Here is a 25043-nt window from a genome sequence, read left to right as displayed (position 1 = left end):
CTTTTCTGTAGCACTTAAAAAAAAAAAAAAAAATCAAGCTGAATGAAGTAGAGGCTCCAAGAAATTCAGGGAGCACAGCAAGGAGGTTGATTTGAGTAGCAGCCTAGAAAAGGGATGTGAGGTTAGTAAAACCCATCTACAAGAAGCTGAAGGCTTGAATCCACCCCATTAGTAACACACGGTGTCTATTCAAAATTAACAGTTAGTGATAGTAAACATCCAATGTTCATCAAGAAGAATCTCATTAAGGTGGGGTCCTTCACTCAAAACAGAAGGTGAATTATAAAATTCTGAAGTGACATGCAGTAGCTTAGCAGTGACACCTGGTATGTTAGATGCATGGGAGGTGTGTTTATAGTTTGCCTGTTTCATTTGCCTGTGTTTATAGTTTGCCTGTTTTATTACTAAAAACAAATTGTAAATATGGTCTTAGAGCAGTCCAGTGGCAGCTATAATTGGAATTGTATCACAAAGCTTCATTAATATTGATTTTCTATTAACTTTTGCTAAATAATAAGCTTTGTTAGTTTTATACATTCACATGCTGGATTTTCCATATGCATGCCTAATACTTCATTTTAAGTAAAATCTGTAATATTTTCCATAGAGACATACTTATTTTTCTGGGTCAGACAAGCAAGAATCTATTTGTGTAAGACACTTCAGAAAACCCAAATGATCTCATACTTAATACTGTGTTATTTGAGCAAAGAAGAATAAAATGTTTGAGTAACCAAAGGGGATGAAGTGTGTAGAACTATTTAGTGGGATGTAAACTGATGGAAAAAAAAAAAAAAAGGAAAGAAAAGCATCTTGTTAATTTGCATTTTTATTTAAGCTAGAAAGAAGTTATACAGCAAATACTTAGCAAAAGCTTCCTAAAACTGAATGCTACTAGAGTTTAAAATGATCTCTTTAGGGGATGGGTGGAATTTCTATTTTTGGCGACACTGAAAACTAGACTGGTCAGAGGGCTTAAATATACTACGGGGAACCATCCTCTGCTGACAGAAGGGTGGATGAAATGATCTAATAAGTAAATCTTTTTTTTTTTTTTCATCTCTAACTTTTTCAATTTATAGTGACTGCCAAGAGAGGCACACCCTCTGAATTATTTCTCTTACTTGTGGATATAAGCAGGCTGTAAAAGACATCTTTGCTGTTGGTATTATAAGAAAGATTATGTTCAAGTATAAGAAAGCAAGCAATCTGAAGTCCCTGTTACTAACTTTCAGTTAATTTATTCTCTACCTACATTTCTGGTTGGTCCAGGTACTTCATTTATTTGTTTCTTAATAGGACCCTAGGCATCATCGGAGATTTTCAGTCAGCTCTAGTCAGAAGTTGAGAGGAAGCAGTGTCAAGTGATCTGCCAGCGGCCCAGCAAAATTTTATAAAATGCAGCAAGCCAATAGTAATCCTGAAATGTTCCTGGTCGAAGACTAACTACAGATTAGAGCTATTTTTCTTTTTTTCTTCCCTTCTGCTTCCTCCCTCATTTGTTTTTTTTGTTTGTTTTTTAATATGAATGAGATGCCAGTTCTTCAGCAGCAGTCAAAGAGATGTTAAAATAAGCTGTCTATAGAATAGAAAAGATGTTCCAGAGTCAATGGACTGTAGGCTTACAAATTATTCAGTTTAAAATTCATGTGAAAGGAAGGCTTGTCTCTATTTTTACACTTTTTGGTACCACCGCAGAAACATTACATAGTCAAAACTCATCTGACTGGAAATCCTCCCCAGATTCTCATGTGTCGACATCCATGCTACACATGCACACTTTGACTTGTACCCACTGAAGGAAAACTTAGTTTTGCTCTTTTCACATGTAGCCTGCCCTATCCACTTTCTACTTAGCATTTCTCCACCTCCCACCCCACTTCCCATGACCACCTTCATATCCATGAGACTATTTAGTCAGTGCCAGGAGTCCAGCTTTTGACTTAACCAGTTCACGTACGGGCACAGATTTGCAGCTTAGAGCACTGGATGCAGATCAGTAGTGCAGTTGTACTTCCCCGTGCATTTCAGCATGAGATTTGAAGTCAGCTTCTCTTCTTTCAACTATGATTGATGCCTGCTTTTTCACACTCAAAACCCATGAAAATGTTATGGCAAGAATTAATCAGTGTGACATTTTTCCACAGCTCAGTTCTCTTCTCTATCTGTAGACTGCATCTGAGTTAAGAGCTCAGTCTGCTTGGTGCAAGAGATGCACAAAAATGATACTTCCTTATTCCAATACACCTGGAAGTTTCCTACAGGCACCAGTACCACCTCCTTTAAGGATGGAAGAAAGCTTCTCTGCATGAATTGATTCTCACTTTACTGTACCCATGAATGGCTGTAGTGCATCAAACTGAAGGTCTATGTCTTGTGGCCATCACCTGATTAAAAAAAAAAAAAGTTATCTTTACTCTCCCAATTGTTTCGGTCTGTTTGATGTCTGGAACTGAAGGATGCATCAGAACCAGTGTTTAGTCATTGATGGACTTCTCTTCCCTTAATTGGGCTAGCTGCTTCTTGAACCAATTTATGCTTCTGGAATGTATGCCAGTCCCTGTGCCAATGAGTTATGCAATTTAATTGCTCCTTAGATGAAAAGTACTTCTGCTTTCTCATTTTAAGTGTGTTGTCTGATGCTTAAACGTGATAGCATCCACTGCATTTAATGAGTAATCTATTTTAATTTTCTCTACCTTTAATGCTTTGTATACCTCTGTTAATCTCCCTCTGTCCATAATACGTCTCTCTCCCTCCCCTCCACAGTGCACTAGACTCCGCACACTCCTGTTGTATTTATTGTTGTCAGTACTCATTTATGCATTAATCTCTTAAATTTAATTTTGACTTTTCAGTGCTCTGTCACTTCCTATCCTTTCTAAAAATATCAGGCTTGGTTTTTTTTCTGGAGAATATGCAGAGAAAGACTTCTCAACAGGAAGACTAGGAAAGCTATAGGATACATCATTTGGGAAAGGGAGGCATCTCCGTTATTGGATTTTTGCAGTATTTTAGAAAATAATGCTTATTAAAGATTTGAGTATAGTTGATCGTGCCCTGGGGCACTGAGGGATGGACTAAAGGACCTAAAGTTCTTACCAGGTTGGTTCTCTTCCTCTGAGATTTGGGGAGGGCGTACTAGTGGAGAAATTATGAGGAAATGTTAATTGGTTTCCAACCTCTGTGTTGAATGTGTCATCGTGAAGGCTTCTTTGTCAGGTTAGGAAAGGGGCATAAGCAGATTTGAGGGAGAGCTCCTGCCCTTGCTGCCTAACCTTGTAACTGGCGGCTGCCCCTTGCTACCAACACTTCTAAAATCTTCACTGTTCTGCTTTTTCCTCCAAGCTTTGTTTAGAAGTAAGCACAGAGCTGGCAGCAGCATGAGCTAGGAGAGCACTCGTATTTGCTATGGTTTCTTTTCTGGATGGCAGTTACTATCTCCCAAGATAAATATTTATATTGTATTCCAGCTCTACTTGGAAGAGGACTTTTAGCGATAAGGCATGCGTCTGCTGTTACGGCTTGAGATTTGCAACCTGCTTTGAAAGCAGCCTCTAGGTTGGGTTCATTTTGAAGCGCAGGTAGCTCACCATCCAGCTTACAGGAAGAGAAATTTGCTGTGCCTGGGCCTGTTACGTGGAAGATCCTCCTGGAATTCATAAACAACGCTTCATGTGCGAGATCAAGTTTTCATTAAAATGGGAAACTTTTGTTTTAGCCATCTGTAGCTGGGTGTGGCTCTCGGGGCTGATGAAGTATTTGTTGTTGAGGAGTGCCTTGAGGATCTTCAGCCTTGCCCCTGGAACACGTGTAGTCTGTGACTGGGGAGAGCAAAGCAGCAGAGCACAGATCAGAGCCCGTTCTGGGCCAGCACGGCCTGAGCTGCAGCTCTGGAGCGCTGAGTAATACGCTCCGCTCTGAAAAGGGTGGGTTTGTCTGCGTCTCTGCAGGCTTTCCCAGGGAAAGTGTGGAGGAGTTCTCTGCCTCTCAGTGCAATTAAAAAGCTGAAGGTTAAGGAAGGACTGAGGTGCACATAGTCAAAATCCAGAAGCAGCATGGGTTGAATTCTTTGCATAGATACCATAAATGAAGGGGGAACTCCCCCCAAATATGCAAAGGCTGCACTGGGTCGTGCAATCCATCCTGGGCTTGCTTTATGCAATTTGCTTGAGACCCTGGAGGAGAACTCTCATTTTCTGCCTCTTAGTTGAGTTTAAGGGCCAGGTTTGGATTTAAATTTTCTGAATATCATAATATTAATTAGAGGTGTGATACAATATTTATGGCAAAGAAAAACATTTACATAAGCTTAATTTACCCTTGCAAGCAAATTGAGTTGAGAGAAAATGGTGAGGGAGGCGAGAAAAGAAAAGGTTCGGTTTATATTGTCAACGTTTTTTTACATACTCTGTAGTACAGCCTTGTCAGGAGACCTCATGCGGTGACATCAGCAAAGCCTCTTTACTGTACATTTGACTTTTATTTGTATTCACCAAAGTTTACCATCCTACTGTGCTTTCTTGATGAGTCCATTCTGAGAACCATTCTAATTCATGCATGAAAACCCAAGGTTAGGCTCAGAACAGAGCATGCCCAAATTATAGCACGTATGGAAAAATTCCTGTTAATGAGAATCATAAAGATGCAGGCTGCAAGTGCTAAGTTTTAAGAGTTGTTACCTCTCTCTCTCTCTCTTCTCTGGACCACAGCACGCTCAGCACATCAGATAGCAGATTTCTCCCATTCTGTTTTTGCTGTGACTGACTGATCAGCTTTAGTTAATCCTATGACACATTGGGACAATATTCCTCTCCAACACTCAGCCATAGACTACTTCTAAATCTTATTTTGTTGTTGCTGCTTTCACAAATGGTGACCCAGCTGACATGAATTTTGGATACCTCATTTCTGTAAGGATGAAGATAATTTTTTCTGTTTCTGTGCCCGGTCACTTTCCACCTTTTTGCTGGATGTATCAATTTGATGCCAAGTGTCTCTGTCAGCAGCTAGGACTTTCTCACCTTTGATAATACACTTTTGAAAAATCTCCTTGTCATTACTGTTGCGGTTTTTTTCACCGTGGGAACAGGCCAGTTTACAAGTTATTAGACATTTAGATTGATATTTATTCTTGTTGTGAATGTAAAATACTAATACCAAAGAAGAATAAGTAGTTTTCTAAGGTATGGCTCAAGGAGACTTTTGAATGGACATAAACAAGAAATTAATTCAACAGTTAAATGAAAAAGTATCTAGAAATACAATAAAATCTTTAGTAAGTTCATGTTCTACTGCCTTAAAAAAATAAGAAAGAAAAACACATTCCAAGGGTCCTCTTGTTCTTTGATTTAACCCTGTGAAACTAACTTATTTCTCTGCAGAACACATATACCAACGCAGATAAACTTCTAGAAGCAGCCGAGCAGCTTGCTCAGACGGGAGAGTGTGATCCAGAGGAAATCTATCAAGCTGCCCATCAGCTCGAAGACAGGATACAGGATTTTGTTAGGCGTGTGGAGCAACGCAAGATCCTGCTGGACATGTCTGTGTCCTTTCACACTCATGTTAAAGAGGTAAAACTGCTGATAAGTCACAGTCCTATCTTTAAGACTTAGACTCGTTATTGTCCGACGTTACTTTCATTGGTAAACCTTTGTCATGTGAAGTAATGAACCCCCTATTGCACAGTGAGTTCCAGGTTGCTTTTTTGGTGTGGTTCTTTATTATTTTTGTTATTATCATTACTGTTTTCCATAAGCAGCTTTCACCTTCTTTTTTGTGCAGGTGTACTTGCTTGTTCAGTCAAGGGGAAAGAGTCAGATCAGGGGACCGATACAGCTGAAGGTTAGCGTTGCTGTGCACTTGTGGTTTTTTATCCAGCAACTGAGTTGTCAGGCACGTGGTTAGATGGACACAGTTCAGTTTAGTTCAGAAGTGAATGGCTAGTTAAGGCAATCCTGCTGATCAGAGAGACTTTTTTTTTTCAGTTTTAGACAAATCATCTTACTCATTTACATTGACAGTTCTTCTCAACCTAAAGAGTTCATCTGATATTAACAATGGTTTGCCTCATGTTTTAGTCTCCTGCAAAGGTTCTGTTACCTTTGATGCCAGACATTACATAATGAGTTGGTAAGTTAGCATTCAGGAGCAAACCTGTTTCAAATAAATAAATGAAACCATTCTGATAAGTGGTGTAAAAGTTACTGTAGTTCCATAGTGAGCTGAGGAACTGATAAACCAGGAAAAAAATACATCAGGCAAAGACACTTAATTTTTAGCCAGATCAGTTTTTCTCATCTCATTCAGGGACACAGACCATATGTATTTACAAGCTCATGGGGACGGTAGAATAAGCTAGAGCTAAAATAAAGGCTTCAGTAAGGGTTTTTGGTTATAGACTGTGGCAAATCTTGACAACTGTGGATTTGTTTTCTGTTAGGTTAAATCTTTTTGCAACTTAAATTAGGTGAAAATATGAAAGGCTTGTGGATCATTACATGTCAATTTATATGTATTTCTCCCCTTCGCCCGACGTAAAGAAATGGTCTGTTCAGTAGGAAAGTGTGGTGTTCAAAGGATTTTCTTAAGCAAAACCTTGTAGAGGATCAGAACGGGAGGTTTTTGTATGTGAATCATCTGCTTTCCACTTGAAACAAATGCACAAGGCAGTTGCTCTTTGAAGAAGGTTGGGATTGTATTACATTTTAGCTTTAGATATGAGGACATAGCTCCCCCATCAGTTTTCTGTTAGATGCTTTCTCGATAATACTTTCCCAGGACCCTGCTTGTTTAAAAAAAAACATAAATGCTGAATCTTAAACTATTCTTCTGAAACTACTCTAATGAACTTTTTGCTTTATTTTTCTTGAGCACTTAGTGCTGTTCTGTTACCTGTTATGAAGCACAGGAGCAACCAGCTGCTGTGAGCCATGCTTGGTGTTTCTGTAGATGTCTTCATTACCTGTTTTTCTGAGCATCAAGAAGAGCAGCTTAAATGATATTTAAATGGACACAGTTGATTGTAGTGATGAAAGATTAAGACTATAAAAGGAGTTGCGAGGAAGGTCCTTAAAAAAAAAAATCATACTGGACTGTGAGTCACTGTTGAGAAATTCTGGGAGGCTGATCCAGATGTGCTGGCGTGTTGCCACTGCTCCCCTAGATAATAATGTTTTACTGAAAAAAAATACTCTGCATCTTGATTTATTTCTCCTTAAAAATGGATGTTATTGTGACCCTGTAAGTGCACACAGCTGTTACTATGGCAGCCTCTTTGCAGCCTGGACTTTGGGAAAAGACACTGTAGTTGATGTCTAAATGTTTGCTTATTTGTTTATTTTTTTATTTATAGTTGTGTGGCTGACCTCTATACTTAATAAAGCAGGGAAAATTAAAAAGAGTGTTTATTTACGTAAGCAAGACTATCTTACTTATTTGCATACTACTTAAAAATACAGAGGACAGCAAGTCTGGCAGTTCACGTTTAGTAGACGAGCCCTTTGGTTAATGTGCAGAGAAACAGCCAGCTCAGAGATGTCCTGTGCTTTCTGTATTCTGTTTTGTTTTCAAGAGCACGTTGTTTGTTATCAAACACGCATGTGGAGTGCTGAGAAGGCATCGCAAAGCAGATGGAAGATAAAAATGCCCTAAACCTGAAAGTCATCCATGCTTTGTTGGCAGGAGAATTGCATTTCTCCCACAGGATGTGGGAAGTCGCTGCATAAATTAGTGCATACCTGTAAGAATGTAACCTTTCTGCTGGATAGCTGAGTTATGAAATTAATGCGTGTGCTTAACTGGCAAAGGGAGGAGTTCACGTAGCAGGATGAGATGCTGTTTGTTGAACTGAACAGAGGCATTGCAGTTGCTTTAAAAATAAAAAAAAATGTTTCGCTCTTCAAGTATTCAGGGTGAATTTTGTGCCATGTGAGTGTTGTCTTTGTGTTTTCCTCAACTACAAAATGGGCACGAAGAATAAAAACCCTGTTCGTGTGTGACAGCTTGGACAGAGCCGCAAAGCCAACAAAAGCTGGTACTCAGAGCTGTTGGCTGTTTTAGAGGCTTTGAAGTCCCGCTCCAAAAGACATCCAATATCTTGACTGTTGAAGTGGGATGTTTTGTTGTATTTTATTCTTTTCCCTGGAAATACTTCACACTGAATGAATGTTCCTCATCTGGATAAGAGCATTCCAGTACTCCTCCCCCCCCGCACCCCGTTTGTGTAACCTTTATCCTTTACGCAGAATTTGCCTGCAACTTTTCCCAGTTTCCCTGGGAAGCATCAGCCCTGCTGTGTCTGCTCCGTTCTGTTGCTCTGTTCTCACTTATTAAACCAGTTTCTGCTTTCAGAAGCAGCCCCGTTGCTACAAACGCAATAGATCCATTTGACACATCCTAGAAGTAACAGACTTTTGCTATACCTTTGCACAAAGCAGCTGTGTAATCTGTGCACAGCAGCCTGTTTTGATGCACTTTGGAAGTGCTGGCTCTGTTTAATGTTTCCAGAAGTTCTGTGGCCGGGTTATTACAAGCTGGTAAAGTTCCCTGTGGCTTAGAAACATCAGAAAACAGCGTGGAAGTTCTCAGACGCCTCGTGAACAAACCTCAGTAGGCCACATCTCTCAGTGGGACAAAAAAGGATGTATTCAGGGAAGGCAGAAATGAGATGTTAAGTAATGCTCTCACCATTACCTATCTTGCTTATTGGTGATCCAAGCAAATCTGTTATTTCTTATATGTACATCGATTCCATTCTGCTATGCTATTTTTAGATTTAAGTTTGTAAAATTGTGAGTACTGACTCTTAGTTCCCATTCAAACAGTGAGAAATTTCAGTCTAAGCCAAATTTTTCAGGAAGTGAAGCGCTGAAGTTAAAGATGTCCACTGGTGAGCTTTAGAAGTGTGGGGGACCAAAAATATCCCATCAGAGTCATTGCATTGAACGGACTGTGCCCAGGTTCCCAGCCTGGGGATGGATAAAACGCAGCTGATCACCCAAAACTATTCACCCTTGCTAGACAGTGAATCTCTTCTGGCCTTTGCCACTTTGGTGTTTAATAATAGGGGGAAGGACATGGTCAAATGAGATGTTATGGGAGACAAATCCCACAGGTAGAAGATACATTCCTAAATAAATGGTTACCATAAAAGCTTGTGTGCAAAACATAAGAGCAAAAGCCACAGTAGTCTTTGTTGTGAAATCTGCCACCAGGTAGAGTTGAACAGAATTTTGGTGTGAATTGAAATTGTTCCATGCTCTCTCTCTCTCTCTCTCTCTCTCTCTCTCTCTCTCTCTCAGCTCCCTCAACATCTATGAGTGGGAAGACTGAAATTACGGCCAAACCAGGTGTTTGTAGTAGTGCCAAAGCAGAGCAACAGATATTTTCCTAACTAGAGTGAAGTGTGGGAATATAGATAAGGGCTGAATGCTCATGGAAGAAAATGATCTCTTAAGAGCCTGTTGACTTTTGCATATAACCTTTGTGTATGTTTTGACAAGTTGATTATAAAATAGCTCACAGCACTTTTTATGTATACACAATATGTTTAATAGTGTTAGAAGAAGATTTATCTTTTCTTTTTTTTTTTTTTTCATCTTACTCAAACTAAACTTTACACCAGAATATACTGGGGCTGGAACAAAGACAAGGGAAGTGGAGTTGGCAGAGATTTCAAATACAGAAAGCCATGGTTCCTGAACAAAACGGGTAAAACAGTAGTCAGTGCAAGCTGCTGAAGGAAGGTGCCATCATTTTGAAGCTGTCAGTGCATGGGAAAGCTGAGGAGGCCTTGCTCTGATCATAGTGCTGCTGACTGACTCACATCAGGCTATGGAGTGTGTGCACTTGATTCAAAAAAGCACAGTGATATGGTCTCACTTTCTCTTGACTCGGTGCCAGAATTCTGTGATTCTGTGTGATTCTGTGATCAGAAATACGCTCTCCTTTGCATTATCCAGCACAGAAGGATGTCTGCCTGCACGGGGTTTCATACATTTCATCCCGGGGCGCACCTTGGGGTGACAGACCTGCTGTTCTGTCACTCCCGAGGAATTGGTTCTTCTGTGTTGGTGGAGCGTTCCCTTCCCAGGCAGCTGGTCTGGCAAAATACGGGAAGTGCAGCCTCTGATGGCTATGTTGATATGCTGGTATTCTTGGATTTTAGAGTTGAGCAGGACAATTTCTAAATCTGAAATAAGAGAGAAACATTCAGCAGCAGTACATTAGAGTGTATTACGCTTTATTGGCTTGATGGGATCCAGCACAAATTGCCTCTCTCAAGTTTTTCAATGCTGATTGCTACTTTGGCTTGAAAGAAATGGCCCAAGTTTATGGGTTGCAGTCCAGGTGTTATTGAAATAGTACTAAGAGCTTTGGAAAAGTGAAGCAGAAATAGACCTCTAAAGCTATGGTGTGGGCTTTTTTATACTCGTTCAGTTAAGTAATGGGACAACTGGTGACAGGATGCTGGTAGTTAATGTGATTTTAGGGAGATGTAAGAAACTTGGTGATGCTTCAAGGATGAACTTATTCTGAATTGGAATATATATATATATTAAAGTATATATATATGATTATAACTGTAGAACAGATGGGGATCTTTGAAGCTTTTAAATATAATTAAATCTAATTTTCAAGAAATATCTGTGTATTCAGTATCTTAAGTGTCACAGAAAGGTCCTTGGAAGACAGCCTACCGAGGCTTTAACATCTCAACTTTTTTTGTTCTTAAGATGCAATTTTTGCCAACTGGATGTCCTGAAGGCCAAAGCTTTCAGGCAGACATCAGACTCCCATGCCCAGACATACATGCCAGGGAATCTTATGGCAACGTTTGGCCCAGTACAAATACCATCTCCTTAAAAAATCGCCTGTGGTAATACGCAGACTGCAACACTGTGCTAGGGGGCAGAGGTAAAAAGAGGAATTGACAGTTTTTAAATGCGGAAACTGTGCGCCTTTTTTTGGTTTAGCCTACTGAAAAGACTGACTGCATATCCAGAAGCTATTACCAAAATGAAAAAAAAACAAGTAAATTATCTGATTCGAAAATAATGAAAGTGGCAGATACTTTGCTTAATAAAATAAGTGTGAACTTGGGAAGGTACTTACTCACAAATAATTGTTCTCTGATTATATTCAGCAAAATCCTGTAAGGTCTTATTTCGCTTCAGTCTTTCAGGGGATTGCAGGGATGGGACTTAAATGGATGGAGGCCCATGATGGAAACACTGAAACTTCCAGGATGTTGCAGACAATTAAAGTAATACCATCTCAGTGACTAATGGCATGCTCCCAAGAACTTAGGAAAGAGGTAGGACAGGATGCAGGCTCGTTCAAGCAGATGTTTCTTAGTCTGTGCTATATTTAGATCAAGAAAAAATGTGCTGGGTGAAACATTTGCCTGTCAGAGATTCAGAATTTGATTTCCCTCTCTAATTTTAATTCTGATAAGATGTGGAGAGCAGATGAAAAGAGCAGAAGAGCCTCATTCTGTGCCTGGATTTAGTTATTTATATGTTTTTCTCACTGTACATTAAAGCTGTATTGCCACTGGATAAAGTTCTTATTAAGGTCACAGGGCCTAGTGGTTTGTTTGGGGATTTTTTGGCTTCTCTTTTACAATGAATTGGAAAACATGATAAGATGTTGCTCAGAAATTCACATTGGGAGAAGGTTAATGTTTTTTCAGTGATGATTTTTTTTCCCCATCAGATTCTTGTTGCTTTCACTATTTGATGGAATAATGAGTTGCCACAGAGCATCACTGCAGTATAAAATCTGTAGTTCTGCACTTCTGAACATGTATGGATAAGCTCCAGTATCTGTTCTTTACCCACAGTAAACTGTTTGGCTTCCTTTGACTTTACTGTACAACTTCGTACTGTCTTCATCCTTAGTTTTGTATCTGAAAACAAGGTAATTTATGTACCTTTCAGTATTCCCTGTGCTTGTGTTGGTTTTAAAGCTCTACACAAGCCAGCACACTGTTCCAGATATTGTGAATTAAGCTCTCAATAAATTGCAAACATTTATATTCAGTTTTGATAACCTGACAGTTCTGTTCACCTGTGGTAGCTTAACTCTAACTTTTGCATGTAGACTGCATCAGATAAGATTATTTTGAGGGGAAACTATTTGGCAGAAACTTACATAGTGGAAAAGTGCAAAAAGCTTACCTGGTGGTAATGTATTAGATCATATTTTTTTTTCCTATGGAAGTGTCACAAAGCTCTTCAGTCGCTTCAGAAATGGCTTATACTGTTGAAAGTAGAACAATTTATGAATCACAGCTAGACAAGTTGTGCATGCTAATTACCATCACGCTCTTTCTGCACATTTGTCAAATGCTTTTCCTGCCCAAGCAGCGGGTGATTTGACTAATGAACTAGGCAAATGCAGTGTATTTCTGAGCTCCTTGGCACCGTGGGGTCAAGATACCATGCTTACACTCATGCTGTGCTGATTCTGCACGGAGAAACTGGTTCTCTGTTCCTGGCAACCAGGCACCATGCCAGCCAGAACGTCATGCTGTTGTGCTAGCACCCATGTCCTTCTGCTCCAGGTAGGTGGTGATGCTTTGGGCCGACTACGCAGAGCAAAGTGTGCTTGTTCTGTGCTGGCTTTGTCTCCAGTACCCAGGGTGAGCTTTCAGGGAAGTGTTCCCGGGCTGAATACATCACCAGTCCAACGCTCGTAAGTTTTGTTGACCCTGTCAGGTCTTCTCCCACCAGGCATAGGAATGGCTGAAGCATTTGTGAAGAACAGGAATCCCAGAGGCAAAGTGTCCCTGTACAGATGTGACCCAAGGCTCAGCTGCAAAAGACGTAGTGGAAAAACATGAAGTGGTGCTTAGACCTCCCGTGAGCTGCAGCGCAGGTGCTTGTAAGGGAGCCACGGGGCAAGTCCGATATAGTCCAGGAGACCCAAAATGGCTTTAATTCCGGTTTGTCTGTGATAAAAGTCTCTGAAAACTGGGCCTTTTATAGGCAGTGCAGTAAGCGTGAGGTAAAGCTCTTCTAACTAACACCAAATGCATTCCATTTGTAGTCAGCAGCAATGTTATGCTTTCTGCAGTGTGTATTTGCACAGTTGCAAGGTGCAGGAACTGTGTGCACACCAGCTCTCTCAAAAGATCTCAAACTCTGCATCCTAGTTCTATAATTTAGACAAAGCTTATAAACTAGGACAGGAATAAAAGCATGTCTTCTGGCCATCGAAATCTGAGTAAAGTTTGTGGGTTGTACTATCAGGCTTCTTGCTCTTAAGTTTCATTTGCCTTGAAGTGAAATTTGCATTTCTAAATACGCATTTGAAAAAATATTTGTTTTGGATCTTGCATTGAGTTGTGCTGCTGGAATGAATGTTGACTAGGGCTTTTGATGCACTTGGTAAGTTCCATTGATTCGTGCTCTTTTATTATGAGAGACTGCTGTGACTCGAGCTTGTGGTGTTTATGACTGCAGAGTTGCATTCAAATGTGTGACAGGCATTGTCTTTGAAGCATATGAGCAGTCAGAAGATGAGTGTGGATGAATAGGCAGTTCTGGTTTTTGTTGTTGTTATTGTTTGTTCGTTGGGTGTTTCTTCTTAGTAAATTTGGGGAAAAGGGTTTGGTTAAGTATCATTAATATTTCCTGGTTTGTGAAAGCATAGCCTAGAACTTGGCTCACTCAAAACTGAAGTAGGGGCGTGTAAGGCTCTAAGATATTAAAGCAAACAAAAGAAAAACAAAAGCCTAGCATTTGGTTTTAAAGCTGTAATGGAACTTATCAAAACTCAGAGTCCTTCAATGAATTTTCTATTTTATTGTAAATCCATTGGGAGTTAATAAACCCTTACGGGGTTAACATTGTAAGAGACACCAGCATAAAATGGGTATTTCTGTAGAAAATGTTAAGCAAAGAAATAAAGCATTTGTTCTACTGTCTTTGAAGCTAAGCCATTTTGATTGCTTACTGACTTTATTTTAACACTGTTAACCTCTTAATTAGGTTCGGGGTTAAAGAAGCCTATTTATATCTCTAAAATATTTATTAAATTAAAATGTAGACAAAAGATCTCAATCTTGTCAATCAGAACAGAGTTGTCTTTTCAGGATAGAAGGCAGACTTTATTCCTTGTTCTTGGAAATCACAGAGTTTGAGATGTGATGATAAAACAAAGGGGAGGGCCTGATGTGGATGCTTCCTGTGAGAATAGCTGTTTCCTTGTGCTCTAAGCACTCGCAGGAGGGTCGTAGGGGACACAGGCACAGTCCCTCTCTTCAAGCAGTGTTTTTATCATTTGCACAGTAGTTGGTTTGTGGGTGAATAATTTCCACACAGAGCTTAGGATGCAACAGCTTGCCTCATAAAATTGTGGAAAGAACACAGTTGGATTCAAGTGATGACCGGTAATGATATCTCGCTGGCATATTCCTGGGGATTTTTCCATCTACTGCAATGTGTGGGCAATTCTGAACAGGGTTACGTGCATACGTTAGAGGAAAAAAAAATAATTGTTGGTGTAATTCCTCGTGATGATTTTTGTTTGTAATGGTGTGATACTGAAAGCAACAGGGTAAGCACCACAGCTGTAGAGATCGTGGTAGAAAAATAACTTCTCACATCTGGTATCTCTCAGTATATTGTTTGCTGAAATGCCCTTTTCTTTTTCCTTTTTCTGAAGGCCACTGAAAAGTGTCATGCTATCTGTGTGCATGTGTCAGCCTGGCAGTGTAAATTTGATGGTGGCTACAATACATCTCCCTTCCTTCCTTCCTTCCTTCCTTCTCTCAGGGAGTGTTACCATAGCATTTCCCTCCCCGCGACTCTCGCAGAGCTGCAGATGGGATTCTCGCTATGAACTCTCTGCTGCTCAGTCGGATACACTCAGTACCGTAGAAGGAAAATAGGAAAGAAAGGGTGACTTAGCAACACAGAGAAAGCTTTCCTGGTATTTCCAAGACACGAAAACCTTATTTGAAACAAAGGCTCATTTTTATTAAATTGAAGACGGGATTTTTCTATGAAGAGGAACAAATCCTGTTTCAACCCGCTACCCCAAACCAATCTATTTTCTCCTGATTGATTTGGAATAATGACTGCCTGACCCTGGTGCTTACATTTGTTGTTTTTTTTTTTTTCTATTTTATTTTTTTCCTCCTTTAGCTGTGGACATGGCTTGAAGAGCTGCAGAAAGAACTGCTTGATGATGTCTATGCTGAGTCTGTGGAGGCTGTCCAAGACCTGATTAAACGTTTTGGTCAACAGCAACAGACTACTCTGCAGGTTACGGTCAATGTCATAAAAGAAGGCGAAGATCTCATACAGCAACTAAGGTAAAACAAGTTTCTATTTAAATCTCTTCTGGCAAACCTCTGATATTCTGCACGGCTCTTTCTATTTTGAGAGTACAGATAATGACTACAAGTTATGACCTATAAATAAAATTTGTAAATATTAAGACTAGTTATGTTTCATGCTGTACTGATGGTCTCTAACCCTCTGTTTACAGGAAGCTCAGCTTATAAACACTACCTTCATAAAGTGGAGACTTTGTTTACATAAGCTACCTTTGTAATAGGAGCAGTTGTATGCCTTTGTAGTCTGACACGCAGGACTCCACAGTATTTTGAGTTCTGAGTAGCAGACTTTTCATAAAGAGATGTTTGAAATTGTTTTGCAGTCCAATATGTAACATTTTCATAGTGAAGATTATCAGTTTGCAGTCCGTTCAATTCATTAATAATCTAAATAAATTTAGGGCCCCTAAACTGTGTACGTTACATGTCCTATTTGCCACAGGACTTCATATTATCATATATGAATTTGCAACATTTTTTTTTATACTACAATAAAATATTTGTTGTTTTTTTTAGTATCTTACAATGATTTTTCACTGCCAGGAAGATCCCATGAAGTAAATAGTTATCATATGGCACTTCCTTTTCACAAAAAAGGGTTTCTCTCTGGTTTTAAATTTTGTTCTTCCTGTAAGCAGAATGTCCTTAGGTGTTGAATCAGTCAAAAATGAAAGCCGTCTAATTTTTTAATGCTTTTTCAAGTACTAAAATAGAATTTGGATTTTTATAAACAAAATGTACAGACTTAGCTTTCAAGTAATAAGACTGGTACTAACCTTTTCTAAGGAAGCCTTGCATTTCATGGTCATGTATAGCATCCAAATTGTGTGGTTTTCTTTCTTCAGTAACAATCTCCCCTCTCTATTCCTCCCCACCCCCTCTGCTTTGAATAGGGATTCGGCCATTTCTAGTAACAAGACCCCCCATAACAGCTCGATCAACCACATAGAGACAGTCCTGCAGCAGCTGGATGAGGCCCAATCTCAGATGGAGGAGCTGTTTCAAGAACGCAAGATCAAGCTTGAGCTGTTTCTGCAGCTCCGCATATTTGAAAGAGATGCAATAGATGTGAGTGTCTGCTCTTGGCGTCGTACAGCACCTTTCTCATTGTGGAAGAACATTTATGCTGAGATGGTTGTGTGGTCGCATTGGCACGTGGCTCAAGTGTCTGATAGTTCGTACCTGAAACAAGACTTATGTCTTGTATGTGAAAGTCTCAGAAGAGAGCAGAGCTCGCTGATGTTAATTCCCACTCTGGTTGCCTCCCAGTGTGTGTGTAAGCAAGTGTCGTGTGTCTTGTTGTGTGAAATCAGCGTGCCATTTGCTTCATCTGGCAAATGTGGTTCAAATATCAAGCTGCCTTGACATAACTAGCATGCTAACACGTAATGTGAATTAGAAGACTTGCAAGATGGCTTCATACAAAACATGTAAGCTGTTGCTTTGTAGTAACATCTCTCTTTTCCTTTTCCAAATCGGCAGCCTTTTTTGCAGTTGACAGCTGTAAATGGTGTTCAGAATTCTGTTTTAACCTTTTGGAATGTTGTTTGCAATCTCCTTCTCTCCCTCCCTCCTTCTCTGTCTTCCTCTCTCAAATGAGATGTTTTTCCATCTCTGAAAATAACAAAAAAGTAGTTGTAGTGCTACACCCCTGCAAAACTGGAGGCGTTTTTTAAGTTGTACAGGTTTTGGAGGAGGGTTGCAGCTGTGCCACTTGGAAAGGTTCTGTTCATGTGCAGGGACATGCACGCAGACATGAAACTTCACATGGAGTTTATGTTAATAGAATTGCATTATAAAGTTTCAGCTAAGCTGATCATTCAACTTCTGTAAAACAGGAGCATTGTACACAGTGACTAAAACTGAGATGGTGCTTCAGAAAGTTTGTGGTTATCCATTGGTACGTGATCCTGTTTGGCTATATAATGGTTTACCTTGAGACTCAGGAAACCAGGAGTTACAATGCTGCAGGAGTTGCTAACTCAATCTCTTCCCGTTTACATAAGTAAAAGCTGCAGCTGTTAGATGTGGATGGTGTAAGGATAAAGAGTCAATCATCAGAAGTTATAGCTTCCAAGTTTTTTTTCTTAAAACCAGGATTAGATATCGTTGCTGGATTCTGGTTTAGATAAGCAAATTGTCATGTGCAGTGCAGGCACAGGCAGACACAGTTCCTTGATTTGTGCCCGCAGAGGAAGTGAGACTGTATGCTCCATGGTAATAATAACTACTGTAAAGGAAGACTGAGAAGCTTCTCTATTTTGGTGTTCACATTGAGGAGGTGAAACTAGTCTGCAGGGACTTTGCTATTTAGATGATGTGAGGGTAGCTGTCTTGAGTATGCAAGGGAAAGGTTTGGCAGAATTGTGATTGCAATGGTTAATTGAATGACTGGTACATGTGGAGGAACATGAAAGGTATCCTCTTTTATAGCACTGTCAGCAACTTTACAATCAGTGCAGAGCTGATCCTCAGTGCTCGATGGGGTCTGCACAATGTTCTCACAACACTTGTGTCAAGGAAATGGCAGCTGCAGGGGGCAAAGGCATGCTAAGAAAATTAAAGAATGAATTACGTTCAAGGACTCAGTGAAGTTGTTAAGGTGACTGCTCTCTGCTGTAGGTTACCTAAACCAGATTTGTATAGTACCAGAGAGCCAGTTGCAGAATCCCTGCTTTGCAGATGTGTTTTATTCATTTGGTGCAGGATGACATCACGTAGGCAGTAGTACTGCTGTGTGTGTTGTGTGGTGACGTCTGTGGGATTTTGCATTGGAAAGCTGCATATTCTAGCTTCACAGGTTTTACTTTTTCTGCAGCTGACACTTGGCAAGCTTTACAATTTGGCCCATACAACATAAGGTAAAGCACCAGTTGCTGTGTTAAAAGAGCTGGTATGTTTTGTTTATATGGCTTGTAAACAAAAATTGTACTTATTTAGGATTGCCAAGAAGCCCTCCTAGGAAGAAATTGGGCTGTGACGACCCTGGCTGCAGAGCATCTTCAGCAAAATGTTGATTGCTTTGCTGTCTCTGCTTCCTCAGCAAAGCATGCTTCTCTTTTCCCTCTCCCTGAAGGCAGACATCTGTTTGGAAACTTCCGGGAAGAAAAAGCAGGGACTGGTTCCAGGTCAGCCATGCGAAAGCAGAAGCCGAGCTGAAGTAACATGATAGCGAGGAGGAGCCAGACATCAGCTATGAACTCGCAGGCTTTGTTTTGACATCCTCCTTTGCCCGGTGATTTAAGACTTGGTTGTAGGGGCAGTTCATTCAGGGGAACATCCTGTGAGAAACGTTTTTGTGGGAGGCGAGTAGTGTCGCTAGCTTGTCTTAGAGCTTGCAAAATAGCACACTCTTAAGTGGAACAAAGGGCTCCCGTAGGCATTGCAGGTTCATACTGTGCAGCCGTGCTCCTGGGGACAGTGAGGAGATTTGCTGCCAGGGTCAGTCATCCTCTTTTTGTCCCTCTGCTTCCCCTCACTAGTTAAATACTCTTTCCTTTAGTTGCTTTTATCCTGCAACTTGGGCCCGTTGTGAATGCCTGTATTAACTAAAGGCAGGAAGGAGCAAAATAAGGTATATGAAGAGTCTCGTGTTAGAGTGAACAAGTATTTGCAGCATAAGGAAGCTGTGTATGGACCTGATCAGTAGCAAGGTAACACTGGTGGCAAGGAATGGAGCCAAATGTATGTGTGGTTTGGTTTGTGTAAATTGTCGTTCACCTGTGTGCATTTTTTTTCACTTGTCCATGACTTAAATATCTCTAGACCTATGTCAGGGCTCCACAGAAAGCATACTGCACACTTTTCAACCCACAGCCTTATCTCTGCTCTATTTCTGGACCATACTTACAAGATGCCTGTGAAGTCATCCAGCTGAAAAGGCAAGTGTGCAAAGTGCTGGATCACAAAGACTGAACTCTTCTCCCTTTTCTATTCTCCCTTTTTCTTTCTCCCTAGTAGATAAAATTTTCCAGGTCCAGGTTAGTGTTCAGTTGCTGCGAGCAATGCTGGTTACACCCTTCTGAGAAGAGACCCGTGTTTTTTTTTCTTTCCCATCCAGTGTGAAAGAATCTGCATCTCTTCTGTGTTATACCCTGCCTTCTTTCCTGTCAGTGCTCCCTAGGTTGTAACAAATACAAAGGTGTGTCAGGCAGCTCAGACTCTGTGCTAGGAACTTTTTGAACAAATGCTATGGTAATTGCCCTGTATTTTTGCTGGGTTGTCCATTTCTTGAGAGCAATATTAATTTGCAATTCAGTTACTCTAGTTGTCTAGTAGTCATTCATCTTTGTTCTGCATAATTAATGCTGAATGGCTTGACAAAACTTCAGAAACAAAATAGGAGCCTGGTCTCTAAGTGTTACTTGTAAAGCGGAGGAACTTCCGGGGGAAGCCCTGAAGTACGTGAGCAGACAGGGCTTAACATGCTCTTTTTGTTTTTAACTCTGCCCTCAACACACAGTGGGTTCATAATGGCTGAAATAGATCATCATGAGCCACACAATTACTGCTGAGAGAATGTAAGGACTACTGCTCTTGTTAGGAACCCTGGTGGAGGCAGTATCACTGAAACCTCTTGGCTGAGGTGATAACACAGTGTTGACCTCTTAAAACTACCCGTTGTTTGTATCAGGTGAATCGTAGGAATAGTCTGAGAAGACACAGTGGCTGCAATCTACTTAGAGTAAACCATTCCATTAATACAAAAAAATTGAAGCTTAATCACAGCAATCTCCTGTTCTAAGACAGTTTTTCCACCTTATTTAACGCTCAGGTTTTTCAGTTTTGCCAAGTCTAACAACAATTATTTCTTGAGAGTAACTTATGAATGTTGCTAACTAGATGAAAATGAGATGGCAACTCTGATTCCGGAGAGCTTTCATAATGCAGTGGATGGTTTCAGGAAGCAAAATGTTATTTTTAGTAAAAACCAAACACCGTGTTACCCTGATCTGAGAGCTACTGGAAAGTATGCTCATGATGATGAACTTCATGGTGACTGTGATGTCTCCAGTGAAAAGTAAGCACACCATCACTAGGAAGCTTGTTGTGAAGTCTGAAGTATTCTGTAACAGAAGTTTGAAAGTATGCCACAGTCATTGGACTTGATAGGTGTTAGAAGAAAGTAGAAAACTAATCCGATTTTACAGACAAGAAAGCTATGGCAACAGATTTTCACAGGGAAAAAAAAAATCTCGTTGTTATTTACCCTGTTTTGTATTTCAAGGGGTAATTCACTTAGTATCTCATTGCACAGTGTCAGAAGGGAAGTAAGTTGTGGAGTTGGAAGTAAGGAATTTCTCAGACTGGACTGTCAGGAAGACTTGAAGTTTGCGAAATACTTCAAGTCGGTTAAAAGGAGATAAGAGCAGAGGGAGGTGATGAGACAGGTCAGATGCGGACCAAGCAGAAGGGAAACAAATGGGAGTTGTGTAGGACTTCGTAAGAGGGGAAGCCTCGGTGTGTGTTTCGAGGGGAAGCCAGTCATAATGCATAAGTAGATTGTGTGTGATGTCTGAAGTACACAGAAGAGAGATGAAAGAAACTTTAAGCAGTAGCAAAAGGCCTAATCCTGTATATCTTCCTTTACCCATCAGATTTTATCCATCAGATTTTGTTTTCAGTGTTACCCCTGAAACATGAGCTTCTGCCTGTTTCCTCTGAGGTAGAACTGGACAACCAAGATTAGAGTTTGTAACTTGCCGTCCTAATTGTTGAGTGTCTCCATCACAGCATGGCGTAGAACTTGAATTTGTAGTGTAAATTTTTTTTTAGAAGTAAAATTTTTGCAGAACACCTTTAAACCATGAAGTCGCTGATGCCACAATTTTAAAATAGTTGCTTGACATGTCTAGTTTTTATGGTGCCATGTGAGCAGAATGGAAACAAACCATCAAGAAACTGTAGAAAATTTCGACAGATGATTTGGCTTTGCTTTCTTTTTAATTCTGTTTTTATTCTACATGTGTTTTTCGTTCTTTTTCCCTGGAGTTTCTGTTGTAGTTTAACGGTCTTGGTAACTTCACAGCTCTGATGAACCACTTGGAAAGCTTGGTGGCATACTCCTGCTGACAACAAATGGCTTTGGTTAAATATTTATGCAGACAACAGTTTTGTTGCTAGTGCCGCTTTGGCCAGATTCTCTTTTTGCTCTGCCTTGCTGTATGAATGGGTGTATTCCTCTCCATCACTTAACATTGTTCACATCAGTTTGTCCTACTGCTGAAATTGCAGAACTCGAGAGCTAAGACAGATGTGGTTCCTGATATCTGTAACTTTGCTTTCCCAGTGATCTGCGTTAATTTGTGGCAAAATTCTGCTGAAAACTCTGAGAAGAAAAAAAAAAAAAAAAAAAAGACTGCAGGCTTAATGGTAACCAGTTGGCCTGTCTGAAATAAATAACTGATGCATCAAACCTGTGCCATAAGACACTTCGATCAGCATAATTTGTAAGCATTAACTGTTATCCTTGAAAGCAGTTTGGTATTCCAGTTGAAAGGAGTTTGTTTTCAGCCGGGTTTTGGAATGTGATTTGGAAAACATGCATGTGTGGATGGGCAAGGAAGACTTTTTGTTCTGACACATGTTAAAACTAAAAATCCTTCCTTAACGCCTTCTCTGGACATTTTATGGCTGAGAGTAAAATCCAGAATTAGCATATCTGAATTATTTCAGCATAGAAATTTAACTCTGATTAGTTTTTGTTCTTGTTCCATTCGCTAAGTACCTTGCCTTTTGTGACAGGTATTGCTTCCCAGTTGTTTGTTAGAAGTTGAAGGTGCTCACAGAGCCTAACACTTCTTCTCTCAGAGGGGTAAAGCTGACTTTTTTGTAAAAGAGCTTGAGAATGGTGTAAATGAAAGCTGAGCTGGCACTTCGTGCATGAGTTAGTACTTGATGTAGTCTGAAAAACTGAAAGATGTTTTAAGACAACAGTTTCCCTTGAAGGTGGAGATAATGTTTTTAACCTTTTTAATGTTTTAATCTGTTTCACAAGTGATGTGTTGGTGAACGAATTACTTTAAACAATGCTAGGCTATCCACGGTGTTAGGTGCTTGACAAGGCAAGCTCTGTTTGAACGAGAGGTGTTTTGATTCTCAAATATATTCTTCTGGATTGTTCGCTAAAATTTAAAACCCCTGCTGAAACAACCCATGTCTGATCCATATCAAACCTGATCAGTGAATTCAACCAACAATGCGTGACTCAAGTTTCTGAACTCCATCTTAAGTGCAACATTGGAAATAAAAATGCATTGTGTAAGTGAACGTGTTGATAAGTGAACATTGTCTTTCTACTTTTTCTCTCAGATAATTTCAGACCTTGAGTCTTGGAATGATGAGCTCTCTCAGCAGATGAATGACTTCGACACTGAAGATCTTACAATAGCAGAACAAAGGCTCCAGCATCATGCAGACAAAGCCCTGACCATGAATAATTTGACGTTTGATGTCATCCACCAAGGGCAGGATCTGCTGCAGTATGTCAATGAAGTGCAGGCATCTGGTAAGATGGCTCCTTCGTGCTATTCAAGGTAGTGGCTTTACAAGAATTATCCAGTTGTCTCTCTATGGGATGTCTGAAAATGACAGACATGCTGGTTAAATGTAAACTGGAGAAGTGTGGACCTGTTTTTTCTTCTTCATGCTCAAATCATTTGAATAGCATTCATCATTATATGTTGTAATTACGGCATGCAATTGTTATCTAGGAGTTGGCAACACCTGGAGACGTTTAGTTTTGTAACAGATTCAATGCAGGAAGCCAGTAAAAATTAGCGTAAATAGTAGGGAGTTAATTTTATAGTTATGTGGAAGAATTTAACCAAGTTACAATTTTCAGCTTCCATTAGGAACTCTTCCTTTGTGGTTTCTTATGATCCTTCAGTTGATGTTTTTAACTGTATTCAGTCACTTGGGGTAGGTCACAGGCTTCTTAAAAATAATAATAATAATAATTTTGCATTTTTAAAAGGATGCAAAACCGTATTGTTTAAGCAAATGCTTTAAAATCAGGTTATACATGTGCTTTGAGAAGTAACTGGAAAAGTGTAGAATAGAGGAAATGTCCTGTTTGTCTTCAGAAGATTTACATCTTTTATAAACGTCTGGCTGATTACAGGTGTTGAGCTGCTTTGTGACAGAGATGTAGACATGGCAACTCGTGTTCAGGATCTGCTGGAATTTCTCCATGAGAAGCAGCAGGAGCTGGATTTAGCCGCCGAGCAGCATCGCAAGCACTTGGAACAGTGCGTACAGCTGCGCCATCTGCAGGCTGAAGTCAAGCAGGTACGAATTAATTGTGCCATGAGCTGGGGGATCAACCCCCAAGAGCTATTTTCAGACCTCCTGGAGAGATACAGCCCCATAAATATAAATAAAAAATTACTTTGTTATATGAACTCTTGTACTTGGAGGTAAGGAGGAACAAATTTGAATTAAGCACCTAAAGAAATTTCATCCTTTGTTAATATTAAGCGATTTTTAAAATTTGCATTAACACTCTTCGTACATCAATGCAAGCCATGTATTTGAAGTGCAATTTGAATCTGGATAAAAACCATAGTTTTATCTTCTGTTTGGTGATTAATAGAAATATTCAGTGACATTCCCTGAACAGTGCCCTGATACTTCTTTGTATATTGTTTGCTGCATCTACACATAGTGGCATCGTAATAAGGTTTACTTTCCTAGAGGTGAAAACTGAATTCTCCTTATCATGGCAATAAAGTGTTAAGTTTTGAGATCCTCACCTGAGAAACACTTAAACCTTTGGTGAATTTGAGATGCCATGGGTGAAGCCACTAAAGCAGGTGAAAATAGTGTGGTTTCTTTTTTTTCTTTTTTTTTTTGCTTTGTTTGTTTGCTTAGTGTTTTAATAATAAAATAACACTAGAAAGTAATACTTCGACCTTATTAGACTTGAAGACCTCGCAGAAGTCTTCTAAAAGTTGTTGCATTTAATATGTCACATAATGCCTCCCAGTACAACTTGTTTTTTTTTTTTTTTTTTCATTTGTCACGAGCTCTTAGAAAAATTCATGTTCCTTGTGAGACTGTGAATGATAAACTTCACAGATTGCAAAGTAATACAGAAGGGGTCCAGTTATCATTGGAGAGGTGAATGGTAGATTCCCAAAATATTTCCAGGAAGCCGTTGGTGAATGTGGTGGAACACCCAAAGTTTCAGTGTGGTCTTGAATTAAAGGGGTGCAGAGAACTTGTAGTGTCTACTGTGTGCAGTCTATGGTAGTAATCAAATATATGGCCTTCTAGTTAAAGCCTTCGCATACTCTGCTGAATTATCCTGTGTATATCATAGTACTTGTTCACCTCCAGAAAATGCAAACTACAGATGACTTTTCACATAAATAATGGTTGAAATAGAAGTTGTTGTGGATTAGAATAGTTTCTGTACTCAGTTGCAAGCTGTTCTGAGGATGAAGGAAAAGAGTGCAAATTTGCAAAGAAAATTAAAAATTAGAAAGAAAGAATGTGAATACCAGCTGAGGCAGTCTCATTGCATTATGGTACATCAGTAGGCAACAATGGGATAGATTAGTAAGAAAGATAAGTCATGAATTCCCACTGAACTGAAATAATATTTGGTTACAGAACAGAATGTAGCACTATAAAATAGTTATTTCCTTTGGATGCTCCCACAAGAAACTGAGTACCTTTCTGCATTAGC

At 39.8% G+C, this 25043-nt stretch overlaps 1 protein-coding gene across 3 annotated transcripts in view; it reads left to right on the top strand.

Moving 5' to 3' along the window:
• TRIO (trio Rho guanine nucleotide exchange factor) overlaps window positions 1-25043 on the top strand; it is a 243511-nt gene that overhangs the window by 107306 nt on the left and 111162 nt on the right. For all 3 annotated transcript variants that reach the window (XM_084511132.1, XM_084511133.1, XM_084511134.1), the window contains 5 exons: window positions 5385-5576; window positions 15159-15328; window positions 16246-16420; window positions 22664-22859; window positions 23475-23641. In XM_084511132.1, coding sequence (XP_084367258.1) covers window positions 5385-5576; window positions 15159-15328; window positions 16246-16420; window positions 22664-22859; window positions 23475-23641 — 900 coding nt within the window. The remainder of the gene's footprint in view (window positions 1-5384; window positions 5577-15158; window positions 15329-16245; window positions 16421-22663; window positions 22860-23474; window positions 23642-25043) is intronic.

This window comes from Aythya ferina, assembly GCF_964211825.1.
Source record: "Aythya ferina genome assembly, chromosome: 2".
Lineage (NCBI taxonomy): Eukaryota > Metazoa > Chordata > Aves > Anseriformes > Anatidae > Aythya > Aythya ferina.
The sequence above is the reverse complement of the archived record's forward strand: the minus strand, read 5'-3'. Positions and strand labels throughout refer to the sequence as shown.